This window comes from Coturnix japonica, chromosome 5 (genome assembly GCF_054131305.1).
Source record: "Coturnix japonica strain WE chromosome 5, WE-NBRP24, whole genome shotgun sequence".
Lineage (NCBI taxonomy): Eukaryota > Metazoa > Chordata > Aves > Galliformes > Phasianidae > Coturnix > Coturnix japonica.
The window spans coordinates 43,903,036-43,930,838 of NC_140667.1; the positions used below are offsets into that span (position 1 = coordinate 43,903,036).

General features: G+C 34.6%; 1 protein-coding gene across 11 annotated transcripts in view; it reads right to left on the reverse strand.

Moving 5' to 3' along the window:
- Positions 1–419: 419 nt before the first annotated feature.
- Positions 420–27,803, reverse strand: part of DICER1 (dicer 1, ribonuclease III) — a 58,507-nt gene continuing 31,123 nt past the window's right edge. For 7 of the 11 annotated variants that reach the window (XM_085550530.1, XM_085550534.1, XM_085550532.1 and 4 more), the window contains exons 12-30: positions 26,355–26,597; positions 26,095–26,249; positions 24,151–24,283; positions 23,592–23,667; positions 22,387–22,526; positions 20,160–20,339; positions 19,598–19,811; positions 19,033–19,186; positions 18,227–18,409; positions 17,822–17,927; positions 17,555–17,730; positions 16,533–17,316; positions 14,577–14,732; positions 13,028–13,057; positions 10,185–11,067; positions 8,423–8,691; positions 5,686–5,848; positions 5,511–5,586; positions 420–5,231 (exon numbers count right to left, since the gene is read on the reverse strand). In XM_085550530.1, coding sequence (XP_085406656.1) covers positions 5,066–5,231; positions 5,511–5,586; positions 5,686–5,848; positions 8,423–8,691; positions 10,185–11,067; positions 13,028–13,057; positions 14,577–14,732; positions 16,533–17,316; positions 17,555–17,730; positions 17,822–17,927; positions 18,227–18,409; positions 19,033–19,186; positions 19,598–19,811; positions 20,160–20,339; positions 22,387–22,526; positions 23,592–23,667; positions 24,151–24,283; positions 26,095–26,249; positions 26,355–26,597 — 4,287 coding nt within the window. In that variant the 3' untranslated portion in view covers positions 420–5,065. Of the gene's footprint in view, positions 5,232–5,510; positions 5,587–5,685; positions 5,849–8,422; positions 8,692–10,184; positions 11,068–13,027; positions 13,058–14,576; positions 14,733–16,532; positions 17,317–17,554; positions 17,731–17,821; positions 17,928–18,226; positions 18,410–19,032; positions 19,187–19,597; positions 19,812–20,159; positions 20,340–22,003; positions 22,527–23,591; positions 23,668–24,150; positions 24,284–26,094; positions 26,250–26,354; positions 26,598–27,803 lie in introns of those variants that run through there. The other 4 variants (XM_015865320.3, XM_015865315.3, XM_085550536.1 and 1 more) reach the window with 3 other exon arrangements.

Genomic DNA, 27,803 nt, shown 5'->3' on the forward strand with positions numbered 1-27,803 from the left:
CAAGATAAGTGGAATACTTAAAGGAAAACAATTTAAGCAAATTTAATTGATTTTGAGACTATTAGCAAAGATTAACACTTCATTCTTAAAACGTGCTCAACTGTGCAAGCTTGTGTTTCTGAACCCCTATGCTTTGGGGCCTCCAAGCAGCAGAAGTTTTGCAGGTATAATCGTCAACACAGAGATCAAACCGTAGCACAAACACCATCATTTTTAACCCGAGCGTCCCTTAAGGGTCTTCACATAGCTATGAAGACAGTTCATTCATCAAGGGAAGACGACAGACTTGTATTTAAACAAGGTCAAGAAATAATATTTTCAACTTGTTTTAAGATTGAGACCAAAAAAGTTTGATTAACTCTCAGAGATTTATGAAAAGATTAACAGGAACTAAAAACAAAAACAAAAGACAATAAAGGTGAACAGACCATAACTTTATTGGAGATATATTCAGCTACAATTATTACAAAAAACTATTAAAGGTAATTGTGATCCATAAGGTGCAGATTGCAAATTTCTGCAGCAAGATTACAGTATGAATGAATTACATTTTATGTCCCTTAAAGACAGCTGCAGCATGTGATGGTAAATATTTTATTGTCCATCAAATTATATTTGTTATTCATTCTACTTGATTTTAACCATCTTTTCAGTCAAACTATTTACAATAAAAACGCCTGCAATTCCCAATTATTGTCCACAAACATTTGTCTCTCTAACTTGCTGCTGCAGTATATTCTGAGTGCATCTACAAAGCAATTAAAGTAGTCTGTGGTTGCCATTCAAATAAAAGAGGGAAAAAACCCCAAGGAGTTTACTGGATAAAATTTATTTTTAAGAAATGTAGTTAGCTTTGATAAAAGTTAATTTTAACTGCTAGTGGAGTATACTACAATGACCTCTAGGTATCTGCTAACATAATTCAGATTGAGTTACAGAGTTACAGTTGATATTTAGATTACATTTCATGGTCACAAACTGTAGTGTTTTAAGTTTTAAACCTAACAGGAAGGTAAAGAAATCAGCTTCTTGAAAATCAGAGCAGTTGGAAAAGGATCAATGTCAGTAATTAAGTACCAAAAATCAAAATCCTTCTCACTTTACTCATATAAAAAAAAATACAGAGATTTCCAAAAGAACATTTTTGCAGAGAATCCCACCCAAAGCAAATAAACCCAGAATACTGTCAGACAGAAGCAAGTGTAGCATCACAGCAGATGTCAACACTATTTGTCACCTTCAGATTATAGATGCTGCTGTGACTGGGATACAAAGATTTCATTTTCTATACAGATAAATGCATGTAGCATAGTTATCTCATATGCAGTAACATACCCCCGCTCCCCCCGCCCCCCTCTATTTTCCAGTTTATAGTTCTGTATTTACTTACAAGGAGAAGAATCCAAACTCTGTTATATATATATCACACATCATCCCTGGGCCAACACTGTATTTCTCCCCAGCACTGCAACCGGTCTGAATTCTTCCCTAAGTTCTGTACTCTGCAGTCACAACACATTCTATAACAAGACTAAAAATTAACAGGCATTTTCTGTACGGACTTTAGCAGCATCAAGCTGAACAAACACTTCAGAAGTCGCTACTGGACACTCAATATTCAGACAGAGCAGAGATTTAGTTGAGGTTGACCAAATTCTAAGGACTGTCTATTTGCAGAAACTACGCTATATGCATAATATGTTGGTTTGTTCAGAGATAATTACAGGAGTGTCAGAGGTCATTCTAATTTTAATTACTTCACATAACAGTAAAATGATGTAGTAAAAAAACAAAACCAATAGCTTTAAAATACAACCAGGAGCTGTCACACCCCTTCGTCGTATTTATCCACATACAGTAAAAATGCCACAGACATTGCAAATGACCTATTTAAGTTGTGCAAGTAAATGACACATTGCAGGCATATAATTATCTTTTTCAAATTCAGTAAATCAGAACAGCAGCAAGGCCAAACCACATTTTTCCTCTCTGTTAAGCATTTTTTTTTTCCTTGAAATGAGGTAAAGCATGGTACCAAGTGCAATGCTTATTTGTGCTACATGAACAGAACAGCGCAAAAAAAAAAAAAGCCATAAAAATAAAAACGCAGCATAGTTAGGAGGACTGTTTAAAGTACAGTATAACAGGACTTAGATAATAAAAAAATCAAAACAAAAAAACAAGGTTCATGCCAACTAACCCCCACACTATTTTTAAGATGAGCCCGTGTGGCCGATTTTGAAGATGGGTTGCAACAGTCTATGTTACACTTGTGCTCACAGCATGTCAAGTGATCTCTATCCCAACCTTCAAATATGATCAGATTTAGGTCTTTAATAGTATATACTGTCCAATATCAAAATCATATCAACTGAAGGGTAAAACACACAGATGTATAACATGGAAACTACTATGATTTTTCTATCTCAAAGGATATAAAATATTTCAATGAGGTCACACTGGAAAACATTACGGCATTTAAAACTCATTTAAAAACACATCAGCAGCAGAAACTACTTTATAGTCAGCCACTACACATTTCAGATTTCCAATTCATAGGCTTTATCTAGTAACAAAGTGATCATTAAACTGTTCTGAAATACAGAGCAAACTCAGTTCAGTTTCTTTGCAAAGACACTCTGTACCACATTATTGTTAACAATCACCTGAAACCCCTGAGAATCTATGACCTTGAAACAATCAGTAAGAAATCGTAGGCATTCAAAGACTAACCTTAATTATTTTGTAACGTAGTTAAAACTACTTAGCACTTCATAGATGGTCTGATCAATCTGATGATTGATGTCAGAATTGCCAACTTTCACAATCATGTATTTTCTCTAAGAAACTTCACTCCTAGCCTAAAGGAAGAGCTATAGCATAAACTGGTAATCCATTTTCCTCTATTAAAAAGGCTACCTCAAAGCAATTTACCTTTGAAAATTTTGACTGTTCCATCTCATTTACTTTTTTTTTTTTGTACATGCCAAGACTTGCGGGTCTTGTAATTTCATGTCACGTTTTCATTACTGAAGTTAACAAACAAATACAAGAACTGTTTTGCAAGCTACTACTTTAATTCTCACTCTGCCTACTATAGCAATGCTCTTTTCAAATACAAGAACAGTCCTTTTTGCAGGATTAAAAAAACATAATGATTGAGCTAGAAAATACATGAACTTTTGAAAACTGTATTTCAGAAAAGCTTAATGCCTACCCCCTTGCCACGAAGGCTTTTTTCTTTTGTTGTTAGGAAAGCAAGAGCTGACAGTTTTTGTTTTGTTTTAGTGTGCATTTAGGGAGGAAAGGAATAGGGTTTAAAAGCAGGAAATACAGTATTTACCTGTAATTTAATACATAAGACACAGCATTGAGTTCAAACTATTGTGCTGGAAAATGTTAAAACACCTTGCTCTGCTTTCTCAAACTTCAAGCATAATTAACAGGGCAAAATTGCAGCAAACCTCTACTGATATTGGTGGGAATACGAGACCCACAGCTTTTTAAAAAGGTAAATTAAGAGGTATTATAGTTACAGTGCAAAAATTAAATTTTCAAGCATAATATATAAACATAGCACCAAAACAGAAAAAACAATGCATGCAAAAAAAAAAAAAAAAAAGAAGAAAAAAAGAAAAGAACAAAAGAACTGAGGTATTTAAGTGAAGAGTGCCTACATAAATCTAATTAAAGAAGTATAGGCAAAGCCTAAAAAATAAAAGTATGATTTCCCCCCTCCCCCAGTAGATCAAAGCATCAACGAGCTAGTTTCTCTAAATTAAGGACCTAAATCACAGATGTATCAAAAGTACGGCAGTTATCTCAAACATCAACTTTCATGTTATTTAACAGCACAGCTTTGGTAGGTGAAATATGCATGCAACTCTGAAAAGTACAGTAAGAAATTTACGTGGAAATATTTCTAAGTGTAAAGGTGCTCTGTTTGTTAAATACGTAACCAATTGACTATAAAATCTGCAGCATATTTTAGGTGTGATATGTCTAAGGTTATTTTATTAGAATGACAGCTTGCACTGTACAATTATTCATTACTGTTTCCAGTATTGGAACTATCTAGCTTGCAGGTTTGTGTAAAACTTGAATTTTAGCCAAAGACCATATTCTGTTTATGGTATAAAAAAATCTGTAGACTAACCACCTCCTCAGAATCGTTAAAAATAACCTAATTACATATATATGAATACAATTTCTATTATAATCCTGTAATAACTCACAGATATAGTAATGAGTTGTACTGTAAATATAGAGCTGTATCATTGTAAAATGCATAATAAAATGACGGGAATGTAAAATAGTTTGTTCCAAAAAAGATCAGAAATTAAAGGTTATTAATGAGGGTTTATTTATTTTTAAGGCAAGAACCTTTTTTTTTTTTTTTTCTTTTTTCTTTTTTTAAATGCAAGACTATGTGGCATAAGGAAATTGAAGTCTCATTCTACCAGTATGCCAGCCATTTCAATTAAAATCTGTCCCTAACAAATAAGTGCAATAATGATTGGGAATGCCATCTTAATGTACAAAGATGACACGTAGGAGGAAATAAAAAAACAAAAACAAACGAGAATACTGGCACACTTATTCTTTCTTATACCCAATCATCCAGTACAGTTTATCAACTGCTTTATGACTGGCACTAGTGCACAGATTGAAGAATTTCAAGATTACTATATATACATCTAGCAACTGCATTAGGCATAAGCTCCCTGGCCTTCTAACACTAAGCAAAGCTGTACTGACAATAAAAGTAAACCAAAAAGACCTGACAACAATTATTCTGAACACTTGCTAAATGTCATCATTAAAGCACTCTTGTGATTAAACAAAGCAGAAGTGAGGAAAGAAGACAAGATTGTGTTTGCGCAAAAAACTATAACTACAATTAGTTCCAAAATTTTATACATGTTAAATGTTTTGTTATCTATTCTGTTATCAAACAAACTTTAAATTCTGTCTTCCAACTTGTTCCTCTCAACATCAACGTTTTAAAAAATTTGCTTTATTTGTATGCATTTTTTCCCCCATTTGATTTATTTTAAGAGGAGTCTCAGCTGTTTGGGACCTGAGGTTGATTTGCTTTGAGGCTTCGTAGTGCTCTTCTTGCAGCTGCAGATTTGGCAATCCTGTAGCTTCTGCCAACACCTTTAAACTTTCCCTTTCCTACAACTTCCACAGTTACTCTGACCTTTCCATCGTAAGTTCTTTCTGCAGGACTGCAAAAATATACACAGGAATTACTTACTTACTGTCTAGGCACGTTAATGTGAAATACAAGATCAATATTCTCTTTTCTACGGCAGTAAAAGCAGTAAAGTTAAACAGAAATCAGTGCTTTTCTCAGAAAGTTAAACAAAAGCAAATACAAAAATCTTAACTTTTTGATGCAAAAGAAATTAAAAATTGCTCGTGACATTTAAAAACTCCTCTGTGGTTCATAAGCACATCTTAAGAACATTTTAGGGTGGTGTGTTCCAAAGAAAGCATCTTCTTACCTAAACTTGGCGGTCTCCGGCTCCATCTCAAGCAGCTCTCGCACTGGGGAACGGGGCACATTAGCAGAAAACTTTTCTATTAAAAAGTAAAAAATAAAAATAAAAATTGATCTTTGTTCTCTTCAATGCAGATGGCTCTTAATTATTTTTTTTTTTTCCTGAAAGCTGACTATACCTATTAATGGCCTCATCATTGGATAGTACACTTGCCAAACCATTTCCAAAGACATTCCACTATCCATATAAATGGCACCAGCAAGGGACTCAAATATATCCCCCATGGCCTTTGGTACTTCAATGTCTTCCTCCTTTTCTTCATCTTCTTCAGATCTTCTGAGCTGTTTGCAATTAAAAAAACAACAACAAGGTGGGGGGTAGAGAGAGAGGGAAAGGGAGGAGAAAAGAGAGACATTTGCTTCTTTTAAAATAAAACAAAGATCTTCACAAATGTAAGTTCTCTTATATCCTATCCTGAGCTGCTTCCTTTATGCTTTTTTTCATTGACAGCTTTCTGTTGTGAAATTATTCTTTTATTCCCCAATGAAATCAAGTTGCTGGATATATCATTTTTCAAATGTGGAAAAAAAAATAATACCCAAACACCATTGCTTAGAGGACTTAACGTGCTTTGTGAATTCCTCCAGTAATAATTCTGTAGCATTTCACCATGGGTCTGGTTTTTCCAATAAGAAACAGACTCAGTTCTATCAATCAATAGTCGAAAGCTACTCATAACAAAGGAAGACTTCATACATTGAAGACCTCCTAGAAGGAGGCTTTAAAACCTCTGAAGTCAAGTCTGTGGATGAAAGTCAGATGCACCATTTATTACTTGATTTATTCCAAAAGACAAAGCATAAAAGAAGCATTAATAAAGTTAGTCTCTATTAACTAATAACCATCAACATTAGACTGAGCTAACAGGTACACTTAGGTATTTTTTAAAAATAACAAGCAGTGGTTATTTTTGCTATTGAACTAATTTAAGTCCGAAGTCAATTATCATTAAAACTAAACTTATGCAGATCTTGAGTTACACTGCTCCTTAACTACAAATTTTTCAAATATACATGATTTGCATTCATTTTAGTGCAAGCACAGTAATACAAGAAACAAAATGTTTTGGATTATTGTTGTCCTAAAGAGAAATATACTTTTTTGTCTTTTCCACAGCAGGCAGCCCCTATTTTAGTCTTAAGATGCAATTCAGATCTCTTAACAGTCACCATAATGCTTCATAAACTAGTCCCTTCTACAACATTTCTCCCTAAAATATATCAAACAAGTCACACCTGACACATATACCCTCAAAGTGGAAATATGATGATTAAAAAAAAAAAAGAAATGAACAGTGTTCTGAAGAGCGTATTTCATACCAAGTTCAAACTAAAGCACTTTAGAATTCTACAGTACTTAAATAACAGAAGGAGAGAGAAATTAAGATCTATAAGGCAAGGAGCAACAGATGTTTCAGGAGTGAGATTTGAAAAAAGCAAAGCAGATGATGTGGAGACACACATGGAAAGCAGTCTAGTTGGCATGGACTGCAGAAACAAAGACTCTGTGCATTAACTGTGATGAAATAAGAGTTTTAGTAATTCAGTGCCAGACCAAGATAGGGAGCAGGCACAGGGAGAGTGAAACAAGAATTTTATTTGAAACAGCTATCTGACAATTTGGTTGCAACTTGGATCAAAGTTCCTAGACCATCTTTTTGCATACCAGCAAAAACTGAACAAAGCTAAAGATCACTTATGAGCCCTTGAGATTCAAACCTTTTTAGTCATATTGTGAAGAACACAGATAATAGTTGGTTTTCTGATGAGAATCTAAGTTTCAATAACAATTTTCTTCGTCTTGTCTTAGTTTTCTCAGCCTTCCCATAAAACATATGGATTTTGCTCTCTGCCAGATGCAAGGGCTGTAAACACCTTAGTAACTGAAAGCTTTTGAATGCTGAGCTTTAAATTGTCTATCAAAAAAAAGAAATTACTTAAGTCAAGGTTAATATGTTTATTTAGAGCTACAGCATATCTCAGAATATTTTGTAAGAAGTTAGAAATTGTTTTTCTGAAGGCAAACTAATACGAAATCTACTAGATGATATTTTTTTAAAAAAGGCTCATGAGATGGACCCTGGTTAAAATGTCACTCAGCAGGTCCTTGTGCTCATACATTCTCTGAGCAGCTTATCTAAATGAGATGGCTTTAGTCCATTCTTCAGAGAACATTCATTGAATTAAATATAAATTTTTGAAATGAATGTAAAATATTCCATTTATATTCATTACATATCTCAGATATTTTCTTAGTTTGCAAGTGTTCAGCTAAACTATTTTTTAAGTTGTTTATTTAAATGATGCCTATGTTTTCCTGTTTAGCATCTCTAAAACTTCTAGGAACATTTCAAACATTCTGGTGCAAGATGCTTTGACACCTGGTTCCAGCAGAAGGCATCCAGGATGAAAACAGTGAACATTTATTACACAGTGTGCTACATTAAATAATGTATTTTGCCAAGCTAGAACTGTTTATGGTGTCGTGTGGATATCCTATCTTAAGTCAGCACTGTGTGACTTAATGCTTCTTCATTACTGCTCTACAGTAGAGTAGGCTTCCAATCAGAGAAGCAAGCTAAGAACAACACAGAGGTGAAACACTGAGAGAAATCAACTGAAAAAAAATCTACAGGCAAAACTGGTCTCAACTTATTTTCTTGATGTTTTTATTCACATTACACTTCCTGAAGATTGTATTTTACTCCACATATTGCATGCTTTACTACTGAGAGCCACCTGCTTCTTTGGCTACTTTGTCATTAAAAATAAAACACGTCAAAAACGTGCATAATGATAAGAAATCTAACAACATACTACAAATCAGATACTGGAAACATTTCTATTACCACTAACCTCAGAATCCATTCCTTGCATTTCATTCTTTTCCATTTGAAACTGCACAAAGTCATCAATAACATGAAACAGTTCAGGAGAGACAGCTTTGAAGTACTTGTGGTAGTCATACTTTACAGCTAGCGATGCAAAAATGGTATTATTGACTAGAGCAGATCGCAGGTCAGTAAGAACTCCTGGTGAGTGTTGCCGTGGGTCTTCATAAAGGTGCTTGGTTATGAGGTAGTCCAAAATTGCATCTCCCAGGAATTCTAAGCGCTGGTAACAATCTTAAAGCATTGGAAATAAAAGAAGGTACAACAACACAATTAAGTTTAACACACACATTCTTTCCAGGCCTTTCTGGAAAGAAGATTTGGTAAACTGCCATGCAAATTCCACAAAATAACCAATGTTCAGGGAAGAACCAAGCATGTTTTAAAACAGGTATCTTTCTCTTTAAAATGTTTGCTAGTAAATTATAAGAAAAGAACAGTTATCTTGTAGCACAAACACTCCTGAGACAAATGTTAATTTGTCAGGCTAGCAAAACACTTGTATATAATGACAGTTAATGCTTATGCCTAAAGTCATCCTATTATGCTGAAAAAATCATACAAATAAAATTCTACTAACACACTGATCTGAAAAGGATGGAGGTCTGTTTTTAGAATATAAACACCATCTTCACAAAAGCCACTTTGAAAAGCAAACAGGAATATAGTTGGGAAGAGAAGGAGGACAAAACTACTACAAAGGTAACTTGACAGTGAAACGGCTAGAAGATTCAGTTGCCTTTGGCAGCTAAGACACTGCGACATCTCAACTAATGCTTCTTAAGAAAAAAAAAACAAAAAACACCAAACACTTAGCTGTTACGGCAATTCCAAATTATTTTATATGGTATAAAGAAAAGGGACTGGAATCAAAAGTTTCTGCTACAAGCAACGTAATTTCATCTACTTGCTATCCCTCAACATTTCTCCTTGATAGTATATAAAAAGAAATAATCTATATCTTTGTGAAGTTACTATAGAAAGTATGTACATAGGTAATGCTACCTCAAACATAAAACCAAAGGATTATTCCAGTGTTTCATCAGGACTATTTCTCAACATACTAACTTTTCAAAATGAATTATTCCTTTAATTAAGGAAAAGATTTCTTACTTCTTGGAGTAAGGAACTACTTCAATATGGGGAAAAAAATAAAAATAAAAATAAAAAAATCAGACAAAGTGAAAGTAACTGGAGAATATTACAAATTTGGTCTAATGCTATATCAGGTACAGGAACAGTAAGCAATTAACCTGAAATTAATATTTAGTCTGATTAAGAAAACTACTTCAAACTTTTGCATTAAACATTCACTCATTAAAATAACTAAACTTTAATTAAGACTTCAAATTCCCAACTTCAAACTGAAGTCTATCAATGTTGCAAAATCTACTTTGAGTCTTAGTTATACACTCAAAGACTAAAATCTTTGAGATTAAACTATGTGACAAACTGCTAAATATACTTGCAAAACATGATCAGAACTTTCAGATTTTCTGCAATTACATATGAATTTAACACAACTGAATGAGAATCTAACATTAGTTGTGTGCATTAACGATACAGTCTCAAAGACACATCCTGTATCCTGTACCTTTTATTTAAAAAAAAATAAAAATATGAATAATCATTAAGATATAGCTTCAACAAGTACTCCCCTTCTAAATCAGATTACCTATCTTACATTTATTATGCAAGAGAAAACACTTTTCATTAAGGGAACTTACCAGTAATGGTATTATAATGGTACGAGGCATGAGTAAATGCCTGAAGAAGATACGCCTTGTTCTTAAAACTGTAATTAATTTTCTTCTCAAAGTTTTCAAAACCAGAAATAAGGTGATTCAGGGTTTTTTCAGCATCTGGGTGATCAAACATACACCTTGGTGGGATCTTCAAACAACCATACTCCAGGTCTTTATAAAGAGAAGGCTCTGAATTAACTATACAAGTAGAAACAGAGTTTGGTGAAAGATTCTTCAGCTCACTGTTACAGTTCTCTCCAGTCGCACACAGAGTGCTTTCCCAATCAGTCTTTTTAATAACAGGGAGCACCTTCAGCCCCAGTGAACACAGGAAAAGCTGAGCAGCTCTTTCACCACAGCTGGTCAGGTAGCAGCCCAACAGGGCTTCCACACAGTCTGCAATGCTTTTGTCAGCAATACACTGCTCTGTATGCAAATCATATGAGATTGACTGCTTTCCTGCATCAACACCACAGTTTTCTTCTGATGGATTCCAGAAGCCGACTACAAAATCATCCTCTTCAACAGCCTTGCTAGGATCCAAATAGCACATAGCATCCCAAGAGCTATAGTCAAAATCATCAAAATCTGATGAAAACGGAACGTTACCCAGGGATGACTTTTTGGGTGCTTTCCATTCATAGTTTGAATCAGTGGTTGAAAAATGAGAGAGAGAAATTTTCTTCACAAAAGCCCCCGATCCCATTAACATGCTATCTATGAATTTGATATGCTCTTGATCATACTCCAAAAAATCATCTTCAAAGTCTGTTTCTTCCTTGGGCAACCTCCACATTAGGTCTTCATCTTCTTCATCATCATCATCATAGTCAAGTTTACCATTAGCCAACAAATTCTCCTTTGTCTATGAAAGAACACACAAAAAAAAAATCATGCTACTGAAGAGGAAAATAGTATTTTATTCTATAATTGTCATAAGAATAGGATATGAGTAGTATATGCTAATAAGCCTGACTTTTTTAGTTGATAGTATATTGTCTAATCAGATACACAATATAACCTCAATTAATACTAGCATTCTAAGTCTAGAATAATTGTCTTGGAATACACTACTACAGGTTAAGTAATAAAGGTTTTGTATGTTTTACATACCACACATGGTATGTTTCATAGGAACTCATGCTGATATTTTTATTCAGTGCACACAAAACTGACTTATAAAAAAACACTAAGTGCATATTTGTATGTTGAAAACTAAACAGCCTCTTAAACTCTAAGCGCTCCAATAATCATTACATAAAGCAGCAAAATATATTTATTTATGCTCTCAAATACAGTTGAGTTGCAAATAACTTGTAGTCTACTCAGCAAACGAATTAAAATTTAGTCAGAGTAGGCAATTCTTATAGACCAAAAGAAGAGTCTAATAACAGATTGGCAAGAATTAAATGCACGTGTGGGACACTGTTCTAATCGTCTGTGATAGGAGTTCAGTAAGTGATCTGCTTAGAAGCAGAAGAAAAACAAATTAATAACATGTAATTTTAACACATATGAAACCTCTCCAGCTTCTCAAATGTTTTGCATCACCAAGACTACAATAGAGAATGTCTAAGAATGGAAAAGCAGATAAATGACACAGTTACGCAACACAGAATTTTGTTTGGTACTTAACAGCAACCTGCACATTAAATCATTATATAGAATAATGATGCAGTGCAAAGGCAACCAGTATTAATCCTATTCTTTAGGCAAGTGCATAGCTTTTTTTTTTTTTTTTTTTGCAGACTATACCCGTAACTTGTTTAATTAAATTTACATTTGTCACCGTTTTTAATACATAATCATATATCCACAACAATAAAAGTAATGATGTCTCATATCTTTTCTCTCCTCACATGGAACAAATTGGTGCATGCTGAAGTAAATTGTAAATTGAACACAGATATGTCCAAGAGATACGATGCTGTACAATTTGCTGTGGCCCCAATCCAGGAAAGCACTTTAACATATTAACTAAATGCATAAGTAGCCGTTCCTATATCAAAAGGACTATTCACAGGCTCAACCCAGCATCACTGATGTCAATGGGAATTCTGCCACTGAATTTGATCGGAGCAAGATCAGATTCAAAGTGCTTTTCTGGATTGGATCTTGAAAGCCAACACCATTTTGAATCAAGTGAAACAGCCTATATCTGCCCTCAATCTATGTATGGTATGCTGTAGTCTGTATCTGCCCCCAGTCTATGTATGTAGTCTATAGCTGTAGTCTCAGCTATCTAATCTTGCGAATCTGTGAACCAGATGCTAAAAACTGGGGACCCCTCTATTTGGGCCAAATATACAAGTCCTGAGAGCTGTGGATGTTCAGCTATAGGGTGCACCCACCAGGAAACCCCTGAAACCACCCACTGACCAACTGGATCAGAACGTTCCTCAACATAATGTGACAGCCCTAGCCAGGTCTAGGAAAGGCGGTGGAACAGAGAGGGAATGGCTATAGAAACTCACAACCCAGCTATATTTTACCAAAAAAGTTCTGCTGTTGTAAATACCCATTTCATGTGTCCAAAGCAGGGATTTCACTAACTTTAATTGTTCAGTGAAAATTGCAACGTTTGAATAAGTATTTATTCTAGACACTAGTAGCAGTGCAAGTTTTCTAACCACCTAGAACTAGAGCTAACTTCTTATCAAATATCACCTGTCCCACCTGCCATTAAAACACAAATGAGAAGCGTTCATTTAAGAGTTCAGTGACCGTCCTTGCAAATATTTATAAAACGATAAACTGCATTTTTTTGCTGCAATTTCATTCACAAGTTAAATAACTCTAAGAAACAGGACAGCTAAGTAACCTACCCTAACACCGCCTGCACATTGCCTCTCACACTACAAAAACAGAAAAAAAGAAAAAAATTAAGTGATGAGAATGCTTGGTAATTAAATGAGTCAGGATATAATTCTGACAGTTGTTTTTTCATTAGTTCAGAAATAATAAGAAAATTAACCCCGAAAGAGATTATTATTATTTTTTTTCTTAAAGAACATAAAATTAACTTCGAATAAGTTATGACCACAAGCTAAATAAAACTACATTGTTGGTTTTTTCCTCCTTGCTGTTTGGAAATTTGCTATTTGATAAATTAAAACCATTCTGCTACAGGAAATATCTTAATGTTTGATAACGTAATAATACCAACTTTTATTAGGATGTTTCAACAATAATTTGTCATAGTGAAATGAGATTTCTAGATCCATAGATAAACAATGAGATTTAAATCTAAGATCACGAGGAATCTAGTCTGCCACTTGGCATATAAAACTCTTTATTTTGGTCTGAAATTGATAATTTTGGTTTACAAACAAATAGGGAAAGAAGAAGATGCCGCTGAAAAGTTATGGAGAACTGAGAGCATTTTAAAAGCAATGATTATCACCTGTCCCAAATGTACTATTTTATTTTTAGAAAGGTAAAACAGTCTTTGAAATCTTGGCACAATATAAAACCACAATAATCAAGTTGTTTTATTCTGCAGTAAATATTTATTTGCACAGTACATCTACCTAACAGCCCTCTCATGTGCCCTCTGGTGGTTCTGCAATCTGAGTGTGGTCTTCGTACTGGGGAAAAAAAAATAAAAATAGAAAACCTCTCTCCTAACCTCCAAATTATTTTTATCACCTAAAAACTAAATCACTGGCTGCTGTAAATCAGTGGTGTTTCCTTAACATTCACTTCTACTCCTGACATAAAATGAGTTCAATCAGAAAGTAATTTTCATAGTTCATTAAGACTTGCCAAGTTTTTAGCGATAGGCACTAAGAGGTGTCTACATCTGCATTTTATTTTCAATGAAGAGGAATTCTCAACTGTCCTTGCTTTCTAGCTAACAGCAAGCAATATTTTCTCAAGCCAGCTGTAAACTTCATTCTCCAAAGCACTATGAAAAATAACATCGCTTCATATATTCTACGAAGGTAAATACATTTATTAAATAGCAGACGGTTGAAATTTCTTCTGCATACATATGCTACAGCAAAACCAATAATGATAACTCAGCTTAAAATTTTCAGAAGAAACTTCAGACCAGGTAAACTCAAGAGAGTACCTTAACTACAGCAAAAAAGCTTTTATTTCCCGCTTTTCCATTAACATATATTGGATGATATTCAACAAATTTCCTTAGTTTGGGCTCTATTTGGGATCAGTTTGCCACTCATTTTCCTTAAGTTAGGGTTATGTTTTAGATAGAAATGAAATAAATATATAGATTTTCATTTTCCAAAATGTAGCAAAATACCTGAGGGAGAGGAGGAGGTAGAAGTTAGGGGATACAGATCACAGTCATTAAACTATTCTGAAAAGATGTAGACAATTATTCATCAACATTGTTAAATGAATTCTTACCGTTTCATCTTTCTCCCATTTATCGGTGTTGCTCTTGTCCTGGTTTACTATGTAACCAGGAGGAAGCCAATTGACAGGGGGATCAAAAATCGATACCACCATTCGACTGGGCAGTCCTTTCTTTTTTCCAAGGCGATACAAGTTACAGTTGCTGACCTTCAGGAAAAAAACTTTGATAAATCTCTGGACACATATTTATAAAAGAAAAGGTTAATACATGAAGGACCAAATTGATTTTATGAGGTCAGGTCAGATTTTATACCATCGTGCATTTCCTTCAGCGCTCTTAAGGGTGTTCACATTTCTTAACACAGTGAAACCAATTCACAGCATGGCAGAGATTTATTTAAGTTAAACATATTAGATGTGACAATTTCAGTTAAAAGAAATCTGTTACACTAAGTTCTCTTTGCAAAATAAAATTACTACTAATTTTAGAATAACAGTAAATATAACCTGGACAAGCATCATTAATTATCAGTATTAACAATCAACATTCAAGCTAGATTTGGAATGAAAAATGATTACTATTAGGGTCAGATTGACCTAAACTTTAGCAATAGAAAATGTTAAACAGTTCCACATAAAAAAACTTAAGTTATAATCCAGATGTTATTTTGATAGACTCAAAAGCTTTTAAATATTTTAAAAGGAAAGGAAAAACACAGACACAAACATCAAGAGTTTCTTTTACTTTTGAACTACCAACTTATGACCTCCATTTCTTATTTTATAAACAATTTCCACATTTCTTTTTCAAGTCTTGAAATCTGAACCCAAATATTCAATTGCTTTTATTCATAGAATGGGCTGGGTTGAAAGGGAACTCAAAGATCATCTTGTTTCAACCCCCCTGCTATGTGCAGGATCACCAACCACCAGTCCAGGCTGCCCAGAGCCACATCCAGCCTGGCACTGAATGCCTCCAGGGATGGGGCATCCACAACCTCCTTGGGCAACCTGTTCCAGTGCATCACCACCCTCTGTGTGAAAAATTTCCTCTTAATACCTAACCTGGCTCACTTTAAAACCATTCCCTCTTGTCCTATCACTACAGACACATGTAAGCAGCCATTCCCCCTACTGTTTATACGCTCTCTTGAAGTACAGGAAGGCCACAATGAGGTCTCCCCAGAGCCTTTTGTTTTCCAAGTTAAACAAGCCCATTTCCCTCAACCTGTATTCATAGCAGATGGCTCTCTGACCATCTTAATGGCCCTCCTCCAAACCAGCTCCAAGAGCTCTGCAACTTTTATTTGAAGCAAGCAAGTTATCCAGCTTTCCTTGTTTTCCAAGAGGAAACTACTCAGTCTATTTAATCCTCAGTAATGCATATTATTAGAAGTACTCAAATCAAATTCTCAACATTAAATTTAATTCATGTTACATGGAAAAAAACAATTACTACTCTAGAATTCTAAAATTGTAACAGCAGAAATGAAGACTGCTCACTACTGTTTATATTTACATTAAAATACTTTTATAAATTTTTATTTAACTGTTATGTACAATTTGTTGTTTGTTTCATTTGCAGTATTCCTGTAAGATCATGCAAAAAGTTTTTGCAGAAGGCAACCCATTGTGGAAAGAGATAAAAGGTCAGTAAAGCTACAGTCTAATGCTCTGTGCTGCTAACTCTTGATTCAAGTGCTCCCATTTAGAGTTTCTATTCTAAACAACTCAAATGTTTGGTCCAGCAAATATGTTCTCGTTAACCCAAAACTTTCAGTTCAGTTCAGCCCTGTATTCAGTTGCTTTAGAAACAAACTGTAAAAAAAACCAAAAACAACGAAAACAACAAAAAACCACTACAATTTCAATTACAGCTATAGTAGCATCAATCTCCTCATCCTGTATTTATATACATATAAATATATAAATATATAAATTTAATGTAATTCATATTTATTATATATAATGTGTTATATGTGATAGCGTTGGATTGTTGCTACTTACTTTTTTGCTTCTCATGTATGACAGCCGTCCCTCATGCGCATCAGGGTAAGTGCAAAACAAGTACGTAGTGATGGCATGCTTTAAAAATGAATCACCAAGCATTTCTAGCCGCTCCAGATTAAATCCATCACTAGCATTTGAAAGAGTCAAAGCCTGAAGAATGAGACCAGGATTAGGACCAAGAGTTTTTGAGGAGTACCCACTGGAAGTGTTCTTTTCAGAATCCACTTTGTCTTTTGAAACATTAATAGCTGTTGAAGTACTGGTGGTCACTGTCATTTTGGGGCATCCATCTGAGGTAGATCTGTTAGCATTTCCATCAAGGTATTTATTACTCAGTAGAGTACATTCATTGCTGGGCTTGGGCTGGTTCTCACTGCTGTATAAATTCTGAATGGGATATGAGGTAGTTGGTTGTACAGGTATTTCCTGCCTGCAGTAATTCAGCTGATTTCCTTGGCAAAAGTCTCTGTTAACTAAATCACAATTGCCATTGGCAAGATTTTTATTATAAGAAACACCATTAATTGCTGCAAGTTCTGCTGAGACATCAATTTGGAGTTTACTGGGTGACTCATCAAGCAGTGTTCTGTAACTCACAGACATTTGGTCATGTTTTTCTGCAGAAGAGGTTCTATTAGCACCTTGATGTGCAGCATTTTCAGGGACTACAATTGTGCTGTGCTTACAGTAATTTTCATTCTCTACCAAAGAGGAGCTAGGTATGGAGATGAAAGATTTGCTGTCAATAGATTTTTTCCATCCGAAGTCCAGGTTAGGATATCTGTGAAGAGAACATGTTGGCGTTGTTAAGAAGATTATAGATAACTACATGCACATACTTGTTAAAAAGTGAATTTAGATGCTGTAGTCACTATTTCCAATCAAGTCTTTAATTATCAGTGTCACTGACAAGTGACTTGAGTTAAACAGAGACTATCAATCTCAAATTCTCACAGCAGTTAAGTCTTCCCCTTGTTTTCAATGAAGTCAGATTTTAAACATACTGAAAAAATACAAACCTGAAATCTGCAGGAAGTGATTTAACCCCTACACCAGCATCAGTGGCTGTTTGAGCTCTTAGTTCCTCTGCTGTCAAAAGGCAGTGCAGGCGATAAAGTATGCTGGGGAGGCAAACTGCTTTTCTCCACAATGATGCTGGAATAGGATGTATAGCACATAGCTCAGGAACCAGTATCTGGGACGGGAAGAATATAATTATATTTCTAAGGGTAGTCTCCAGGATACTGTTAATGCAGAGGCAACTTGAATTAATACTTGTATTTTACCTGCTTATTCTGCAGACTTTCCCATTTTGCTTTCCTCTTCTCAGCACTGCTCAGTGGAAGCGCTTTCCCCTTCTGATTCAAATGGCGAGGAGTCAAAAGATTAAGTCTAAAATACATGTGAAAACAGTCTAATGTAAGTATATTATTAATAAATAAAACTTACAAGCTTAAACTTTCTGAAGTGACGACTTGTTCTTAGAATTCACCTGTAACGCATTATGAAGTGGAAAAAAAAGAATAAAAGCAATATACAACTGTAACTTGAGTGTAACATATGCAAGGTATCACCAGAGAAAAAACAGTATTTTGGAAAGCACAAACCTTTAACTTTATCACATAGGGGAAAAAGAATAGCATTTTGTTGTTGTATTTCAAATATCAAACAGAAATATGATTGTTGTTTACCTTGAAGATGTGTGGTCCACATCCAGCAGTGGCTGGTTGAGATTGGTCAGGTCAAGATTATATTTTGTTTTATAATATTCAGCAAAAGTTTCATATTCAGGGGAAGGGAATTTGCTGAGTGGAGTAAGATCAGTGTATACATCAGCTACATAGAATCGATGAGGCTGATCAAAATTTCGATACCTAAAAAAAAGAACAGTGTAGCATGTTTTATCCTTAGAGTAAAGCTTGTGGTGGTGATTTCTTGATGCTTGAATGTGATTAAGTGAAAAACCATTAAATAACTCAATTTAGGGCTTTTATTTTCAAACACTAGTTAAATAAATGAGGGTTTAACAACTTCAAAATCAAATATACTGATAACAGTCTGAAGAGTAATTCTGCAAATGATGATTCCTTAATTCCAAACACCAATTACACTTGCTAACTTTGCTTCTTTTAATCTGGTTTCCTATTTGTGCTAGAGTCAGTAGAGTTCAGAGAATCAAAGTTCCCATACAAAAAATGTATTCTATCCACACTGGCAAATAAGCTTAAAATTCAAAAATTAAAATACCTAATATAGTAAATCCACCATAGCCTTCTAAGGAGAACACAACTATTTTAATAGAGATACAATGTTAGAAAACTGAAGCCAGGATTGTGAAACACCTTTTAGTGATGCTCACTGGATACTACGTGAAAATCTGAAATTCTTTGCTGAAGAATATGTTGTGTAATTAAGCTTTCACAAAATCCTTTTTTTCTTATCTCATTCACAGCCATGCTTATTTTGTAGAATGTCCAAATAGATCCTTGCTACTCACCGTGGAATGATAACTGCATCCTGGTAGTCTTCTAACTTGAAAATAAAAGGCATTTCTTTTGTATACTGTGTACTGGGAATGCCTGTACGCGCTTCAGACTTTTCAATGTCTTCCATAAACTTAAAGTCAATGTCCAAAGTGCTGGAGTCATCAACTTCAAAAAGGAAAATGTATAACACAATTATTCACAGGAAAGTTTTTCAGGAAGAGTTTTTCTGACAAGTTGTAAATTACAACTTCTTTTTTCTTATCCAGTGTGCTTTCTTATTCTATATTTCTATTTTACTTGTGATAAATATATATATACACACATACAAAAATATATGTGTACGATTTTACACCTTTATTGAGTCAACTGGAATTTGCTATAAATCAACTCACATCACCAAATTAAATCTAATTAAGAATTGTGAATAAGAAATAAAAAGAATACTGACATAAGACTTCATACTACCACATACGACATTATTTCAGCAGTTAATCTCTGAAATTTAAAATAAATATTAAAAAATGTTTTGCTAAAAGAATTAGAAGTGAATATTTAAAAAAGCACCTCTGTTCTTACCAACATTAAGAGGTAGAACACAATAGGCTGAATCAGCTTCTGTGGGTTTGAACTCTAGTGCAGGTTTCTCAAGACGAAGAATATGTGAGAAAATGTACTGGTGGAGTCGTGTTATCAGCTCAAGCATTTGCAAAGACAGAGTAAAACCAGATTTCTTAAGCTCAATTGATATTGTAACCTCTCCAGAGCGAGTATACACAGGAAAGTGAGGAATCTAAATATGGGGAAAAAAAATAATCAAAAAATCAAAAGTGAAAAATTCAGAATAGGATTCCTCTACAGAGTACTAGTTACACAGTTCAGACATTTGTATGTAAAGACTGCTGCTAACACTTTGCTACCACAATAATAATGACAGAAAGTCTGCCAGCTGTTTGAAACATCACTCATGTCCAGTTGGAAGGGACACACATCAAGACCTCTGAGGTCTAAGCAAAAGTTAAAACATATTAAAGTCATTATTCAGACGTCTCTTGCCTTTTATGATCATTTCCAACTCTTCAGCTTGGAAAAATGAGATTGTGAGGCACATTAGATAAAATAAAGGAGCTAAATTCATTACCTGAGGTATTGGTTTGGCTGTCAATATGCCAAAACATCTCGTCGTATCTTCAGGAGGATATAGCTTTCGTCTCCTAAAGTTGAGCTCATCAGGCAATGGAGTAGTTAACACCATTCCTATTACATACAAGTAACAGGGCTGATCGGGTTTGGGATAACTATCCCTCAAACATTCTGGAATCTAAAAAACATAAAATAGAAAAACATTAGCATGATTAAATCAGCAAAACTAACCTAAACGCTATTCTTTGAACAAACATCCCTGTGCTTATTTGGTAAGGTACTGCTAAAAAGGAGGAATAAGAAAATTAATTTAGACTTACATAAGCTCTTTCTTACACAAAAACATCTGATCAGCAACATGGCCTGGAACTGTGGAGCTCATGTCATCAAAAGAGAATAATGCTCCCAGATCTTCCTGTTTGCTAAGGGAACTTAGCACTACACTACACCCCTAACCATCCACTATGTTAGAAACATAAGTCTAACTATACAATACAGACATAACTTCATAATTAACACAACTAAGCTTTTGATGCCAATTTATCCAGTATACCTAGAATGCCCTATGTCCAACATCTTTCAATCTTAACACTAGAATGAAAATAAATAAATAAATGAGGGAAGAGGGAAGGAGTCAGAAGCAACATTAAAAAAAAAAACACCTTATGATCTAGTAATTCAGCTTTCCTATAAGCTCAGCTGAATTTACATCTTATTAACACAGATTATTTCCCCTAGATAAACAGTTTTAAAACATAATTTTCTTTAAATACAATTTGAATATATTAAGTTTTATACATAGCTGGTGTTGCCTAGTGTTACATGGTAAAAGTCTCCTATTAACAAATCTAGCTTGTAAATTTGAATGCTCTCCACAGCTAGGAACAATTTTATCTCTGCTGCTCATATTTATCATAGATCATCCCTTACATTTGCTAGGATCTTTACGGATCTCAGAATGTTATCCTTCTGCTTATCTAAAAACAAACTGCAATGCATGTAGTTATGGATTTTAAAGTTAGACTGTAGCAAAACTAAGGCCTTGGCTTAGTGGAAAATTACTCATAAGTTTAATAACTATATTAAGCCCAAGAGGATCTTGTAGACCTTAAACATTTGCCAAAGCTTTTTTTCCAGATGTGAAAAGTTGGGACAGAAGTGAGGGAAAATATTCTCAGATTCTGTATTAAAAAAAAAAGCTGAGAAAGAACGATGCATTACTTGACAAATCAACCCCTGTGAATGAGAAAGAATATAGTCATGCATTTTACAAGTAGCTTTAATTCAGAAAAATCACTAGAGGTAAGAGGCCCTTGTGGTGACAAGAAACACCAAGAAACACCTTGCAAAGTTTCAGGCCAATAAGTCTTGCAGGAAAAAAAAAGGTTTCCTAATCTTGTAATTCGCTCTATAATATTCTTTATGATGACGCAGTCTCTTTTCCTGGTGTTTCATAATAACCAATTATTTAAGCTACTATTAAAATTGGAGTATGTGGAAGAATCCAAGAATGAAGTTCTTGGTTGGTACAGCACATCACCATAAACTACTGCTCTGAGAATACATGCTGACATTCTCAGATGGGATAAAGAGCTATAGGTTTCTTCATGAAATGCAAAGATTGTCAGAAGCTACTACCAGAAGCTTCTGTTTGTTACCGATCATATTCAAAGGACCACAAGGCAGAATTCAGAAACTACAGGGGAGGAAGAAAGATTCCTGAGTAAATCATAAGGATAAAATCAATGATTGAGCACTTTGTGAAGGGGTGTATACAGCCCTGGTAGCACAGGTGGAAGCAATTCACCCGCGTGACCAAAAGGAGTGGACCCATGGTCTTACCTAATCTAATTTCAGGGCTGGCAGATGCAAGGGGAGAATTTCTACTTGGAGATCACATTCCCTGGGGTGTTCTGATACTCAGAAAGGGGTAAAAGCAACCCCTTCTTTATGACCAGATTGTGACTGCTGCCTTCCTTGGGTTTAAAGCAAGTATATCTTCTGCTGCCTATTCTTACGCAGTAGCAGGAAAAACAGTTACAAAGAATGTACAGTTTCTTCAAAACTTGGAACTACAAGCACACTTCCATAACATTTGCTCGCATAAGCTAATTCAGGTAATAATGCAAGTTTCCATACAGTCAAAACTATATAATAAACCAAGTACAAACTGAATTGTTCCAAAAGACTCTTATCAGAAAAGAATAAACATTAGCAATGCTAACAGCTTTAGGGTAGCACTGTCGTCTTTTTGTAGAGCCTGGTCTTCCTGGCACACTGGTTTCCTCTTCATCATGTAAATCAAGCTCTTCCTCATATTTAACCGTTTCTTTTCCAACTGGCATCAAATGATCATCCAGTTCACCTAGGTATTGTGAAAGATTACAAATAAATAGCATTAAATACAATCACACTCTCACCTTGTAAGTTCCATACAAATATGTTCAGGAAAACACCTCACCTAAGTTTTTAAAATTCACTTACTATTGTAAGTTTTCAGAAGTGCAATGTTGGGAAAGGAATGATAAAGATTACTGTTTTAGTATATATTTTAAAATATAAAATATTACAATAAATGTCTTCATGAAAAATTAATAGAAAATGAAAACCTGAATTCTGTTACGAAAGTATTCGAGAAAATTCAAATATCTTTGGCCACAAAAAGCAAGCAGTAACTGAAATAAAGTCTAAAAAAAACTCTCAAAAAAAGTTAAAGTAACAAAAAAGGAACAGTTATATTCATGTATCGTTCTAAAATAGGAAATGACACTGTTGACTATGCACTCAACATGAAGTTGGGACACAGAAATATTACTCTGTGATAAATCCACTGGTATGGTTTCAGTCATCAACACGTATAACTTATCATAGTTTTTATTTAAGAAAATATTTACATTTCTGTATTGCACCAGAGCTCTGATAACATTCTCTAAAATATTTTATAGTTAAGAATTCACTCTTATAAGAGACAAGACAGTTGAAATAATCCTGCAATGTTATTTCTGGACCATGACTTAAGATGCAGTAAAAAGAACAGTTTGGGGCTCTGGATTTGTAAGATTTTGCTTAAACTCAGTTTTAAAAACCAACAATTTATTTTTTGCCTGCAGTATCTAAATCCTGATCTACAACCAATACCTTCTAGAGAACGATACACTGAATATGTTCAATATTGAAATCTCTTCGGGTTTCACTAAAGTTGCATTTGCTGCTTAAGACAAAATTAAGTTAAATAACTGGAAAATTACTTCAGCTTACACCATGTAAGCTAAACTATGAACTACATGATGATATCAAAAACAAGCTGAAAGGAAGTAAGAATAGACAGATTCAGCAGAAAATCATGCATAATGTCTTGATCATCTTCAGTATTTAACTGTAAAAAAAAGAAAATAACTTGCCAAACAGATACTGCTTTTCAAATTCTTACCAATTTTGTGCAGTTTTTCACAGCAAATAAGAGCTACAACTCTCTCAGCCAATCTTGCACAACTCATTGGAGGACCCTAGAAACATTTTAATATTTCTTGAAGTCTTCAGTTGATTAGCGCATATATTACGAACAGTTTAACATAAACACTGGACAAACAAAACTTAATAACATGTTACCCTACTGACAGCTTTGTGTAGATATGCTAATTTACACTGTTTTTCTACAGAAACCAAAAGCTTTTGAATTCAAAATACTACTGGTGAAAAACAATTAAGCATGTTTACTTACATCTGATACATAAGCACGCAAAAAAAAAACCAAAACCCCAAGCCAAAAAAACAATGGATATCTAAATATTTTGCCCACCGAAAAGATAGTAATTGTTGCAAAAACAGATAACAGAAATAGGTTTACATGCAGTTACAGAGCACAATGCAGGCAGAGAAAGTCATGTGACTTTCATTAACATTGAAAAATATCAATTTAAAAAACTGAGCATGCACACATCTATACCAACAAATTCACTTATTTCTATGTTTTGTCCCCAAATACCTACAACAATTGATGCTCGAAGAGGTGAGTTGATTGGCAGGTAGAGAGTAGAGTAGAATGTATGATCAGGTAGTTCTCGGGTTTTACACTTGGGAGCTAGGTGTGTAAATGGATCACTTGGTAATCTAGCGCAGTACCTAAATTGACAAGAGATTTTTCAAATAATCAAAACTTGCAAAGTGAAACTTAAAGACACTTCCGATAACTCTTACCTGTCACGGTTTTATGATTTTTGTTATCAGTATTCCGCATCATAAGATCACATAAAGCATTGGGAGTTAAAAGAGTTAGTGCTTCAGTTCCACAGACTGCTGATTTTCCAGGTACCCAGTTCTCAGAAGAGAAGGACTACATATCCCAGAGGACTTTGCATCTCTATTTTCTGTTTAGAGGGAAAGCTGAAACTGCTCACAAGACACGAGACTGTCCTGTTTTTTTTGCTACTCATCTTTGCAGTGTACATCCTGTCACCATCACTTCAGCTTTAGCGTAAGGCCTTCGGTTTGGCCACTCTCTCACTCTTTTTATTTATTAGCCTCAATTCCTATTATACTGCATTATACTATTATCTTGCATTCTGATTTAGAAAATTAGCTTTCCTCCTCAGATTGTTGCCACTGTTTTGTTTTTATGCCCATCAACCATCTGTCTACCCTTCCCATTTTTTTCCCCCACTTACCCTGGGTGCAGGTTTGTGGGTTCTGCCTCCCCATTAATCACAGAACCTGGCCAAACTAGCTTGTAAACATTTGATACCTCCCCCTCCCCCTTCCTCTCCTCTTTTTCAGGCTGTCCCCCTGTCACAGACACAGACAGATTTAGAGTTAACTCCATGACACCATTCCATCCCATGTACCAGAGTTTCCTTTCATCTGTTTCTCAACCTCTAGACATCTCCTCCACTGTAATCACATTCCTTGCTTCTTGAACACATGTCAGGATCAAATGTGTCAAGGAACTTTTTATTCAACCATGAGAGTGACATGCACTGGATCTTCTCATGGCTCAAAAGCAGTACCATGCATAACCACATGCCAGCTACACTTTAAGTTATCTACCATTACACTCTGTCTCAATCTGACTGCTTTGCTGGATTCCATTTGCCAGGCAACCCACTCAAACAACCTGTATCACGTAATTGCCATACAGACAAACTTACATCAAAAGCTTTAGTTAACAGAAAGATTTTATATGATCCGTTTTTCCTTTGTTCACAGAGTCAAGCACATCGTCATACACGAAACAATAGGTTCAGACATGCAAAAACTGGTCTTGATGAAACTGTTGGCTGTTCACAACTTCTTTATACTTATGGAAACATGTTCCAAAAGTATTCATACTAAAGAGTTAAGCAGTCGTGCTTCTCTGTCTCCACCTTCTTGCCTTTTTGGAAGAGGGTCACAACATTCACCTTAACCTGTCTCTAAAGGCCTTTTCTAACTGCTGTGACTTTACAAATATAGTATTGGTTAGTTCCCTTGGAAATAGTCTCCAGTCTGGCAGAATGGTACTATGTTCACCTTAAAGAATTGTATTTTTTCAACCCAACAACACGCTGACTTTGTAAGAGTGAATTTTATGACTGGAACACAGTACTACAGTTTTAATAAGCTACTTATTTGTTTTTAAAGTTAGCTTAGTAAGAGAAAAGAAAAACAACCTTGCTACCAGTTTTAAAACTAAATGTTTTCAGAGCAGCTTTTATCAACAGGACTACGTTTATTAAGAAAGAATCGATTATTATGTTTATTATCAGAGCTGAAATATCTGTAAAGAACAAACAAGCAAACCATGCCTTCAAACTTCCATGACAATTTTCTTTGGAAGACCCTGTCAAGATTTCCAAGATGAAATGTGCACAATGCCCAAGCCTATAATATTGTGTTACAAGATACAGTGATGAACTTTCCATTCATAGAAAAGAGGTAAAAGTGAACATGCCTCATACCTATTTATGTGTCCAATTGCAGTGTTGATAGTAACTCTTGGACTGTTCTCATCTGTCCTCAACACATACGGTGGAAACACATCATCATCATCAACAATGGGCTCAGTTTCAGTTTCACTGGTATCAACAGATTTTGAGCATTTATTTCTCAGGATCTTAACATTTCAAGAACAGAACAACAGAACACAGTAAGAGATTTTTCCTTTAAAACACATTACAATAAATTTAAGAAAAGTAGGCACAGTCCCTTGGTCACATACCTTCTCAATTGCTTTATATGTCTTAAGATCTTCTTCAAAACTTTTAATTTTATCTGTATCTGCTAACATTATGTAATTGGAAATTGGTGCTCTAGCTCTTCCTTTTGACTGCACATAGGAGCGGTATTCTGTGGGCAAATCAAAACGCACCACCAAATTGCATTTTGGTATGTCAACGCCCTCTTCCACAATACTGGTAGCAATAAGAAGATTGGTCTCATGCGCTCGAAACTTTCTAAGAACCTGTAAAAGTAAGGAAGACAAATTTGAGAGATTGATCTGTCACCATTTGCATCGCTCAACTCATTGAAATGCTATTAGAGCTAAGAGGAATTATTCAGGCATTCCAAAAACTTGTTCAAGTATGCAGATGTAAAGCTGCTAGTGTTTACAGAACACAGCAGGGCTATTTTACCAATTTTTAGGAATTATATCTGATACGTGGAATTAAGCAAGTCTAAGGATCTACTGTCAATCAGGTAACAGGGAAGCATCACATCTAATTACATTTTATAAATACAGTATAATAAAATACTGCCTTCAGGAGAGCGATTTTTCTTCCTATAAATTATTTCTGAGACTGAAATATACCCTTTTGGGAAGGAAATAAAAGAACAACACATTCTAGAGTTGGTACATCTATTTTTAATATTTACTAAACAATAAGGACTTCCTCTCCCATCCCCTCCTGGAGAAATGTGAGAAGAAACAAAGAATACTTTCAAGAACATTAGGAGCAATGCCAAGTTAGATCACAAATTCAAGAAAAGAAGTAAACATCTTAAAAAAACTTAAAAAGTAAAAACTACAGAATATCTCATTACAATATATACAGAGAGGCTCCCCATAACACTAAATAGTGTGTATTTCAAATTTGTTAAAGAATCGATACCATCAACATACACTGATTTTAAGTTTTAATACAAGCAGCATATAAACAACAACCCTTCATTAGTGGATTCAGCCCATGCTTGTTTGTGATGGTTTTCAAGACTATATATTCTGGATGACAGAAATGTCTTTTTTGCACTCCTATATAAAATAGTGTGTGATTTTATTAGAGATTTATTAGGCACGATTAACTTCATTACTTTTATAAGACACTTAACATTTTTTCCTTTAAGTACATTCACTATTAAGCTCTCAACCTACTATGTTACATGAGCTTTATTACAATTAAAATTTTGGTGTTGCCGCATTAACGTGCATTTCTTGAAGTCTGACTTGTATATTACTCTCTCCGCACCAAGTAAATGGTCAAATTGAGAGAAACATACAATGATTTAAAAAAAAAAAGAAAAAAATAAAGATATTAAATAACAGTATCATTACAAAAGCCAGAAAGTTGGCAACCCAGCCTAGGTGGGAGAAAAATGCATTTGACCTCCAAAAATCGTATGTGTTCAAACCATGGAGTTTTACATTTATACAGTTTAGAGATTTAACAAA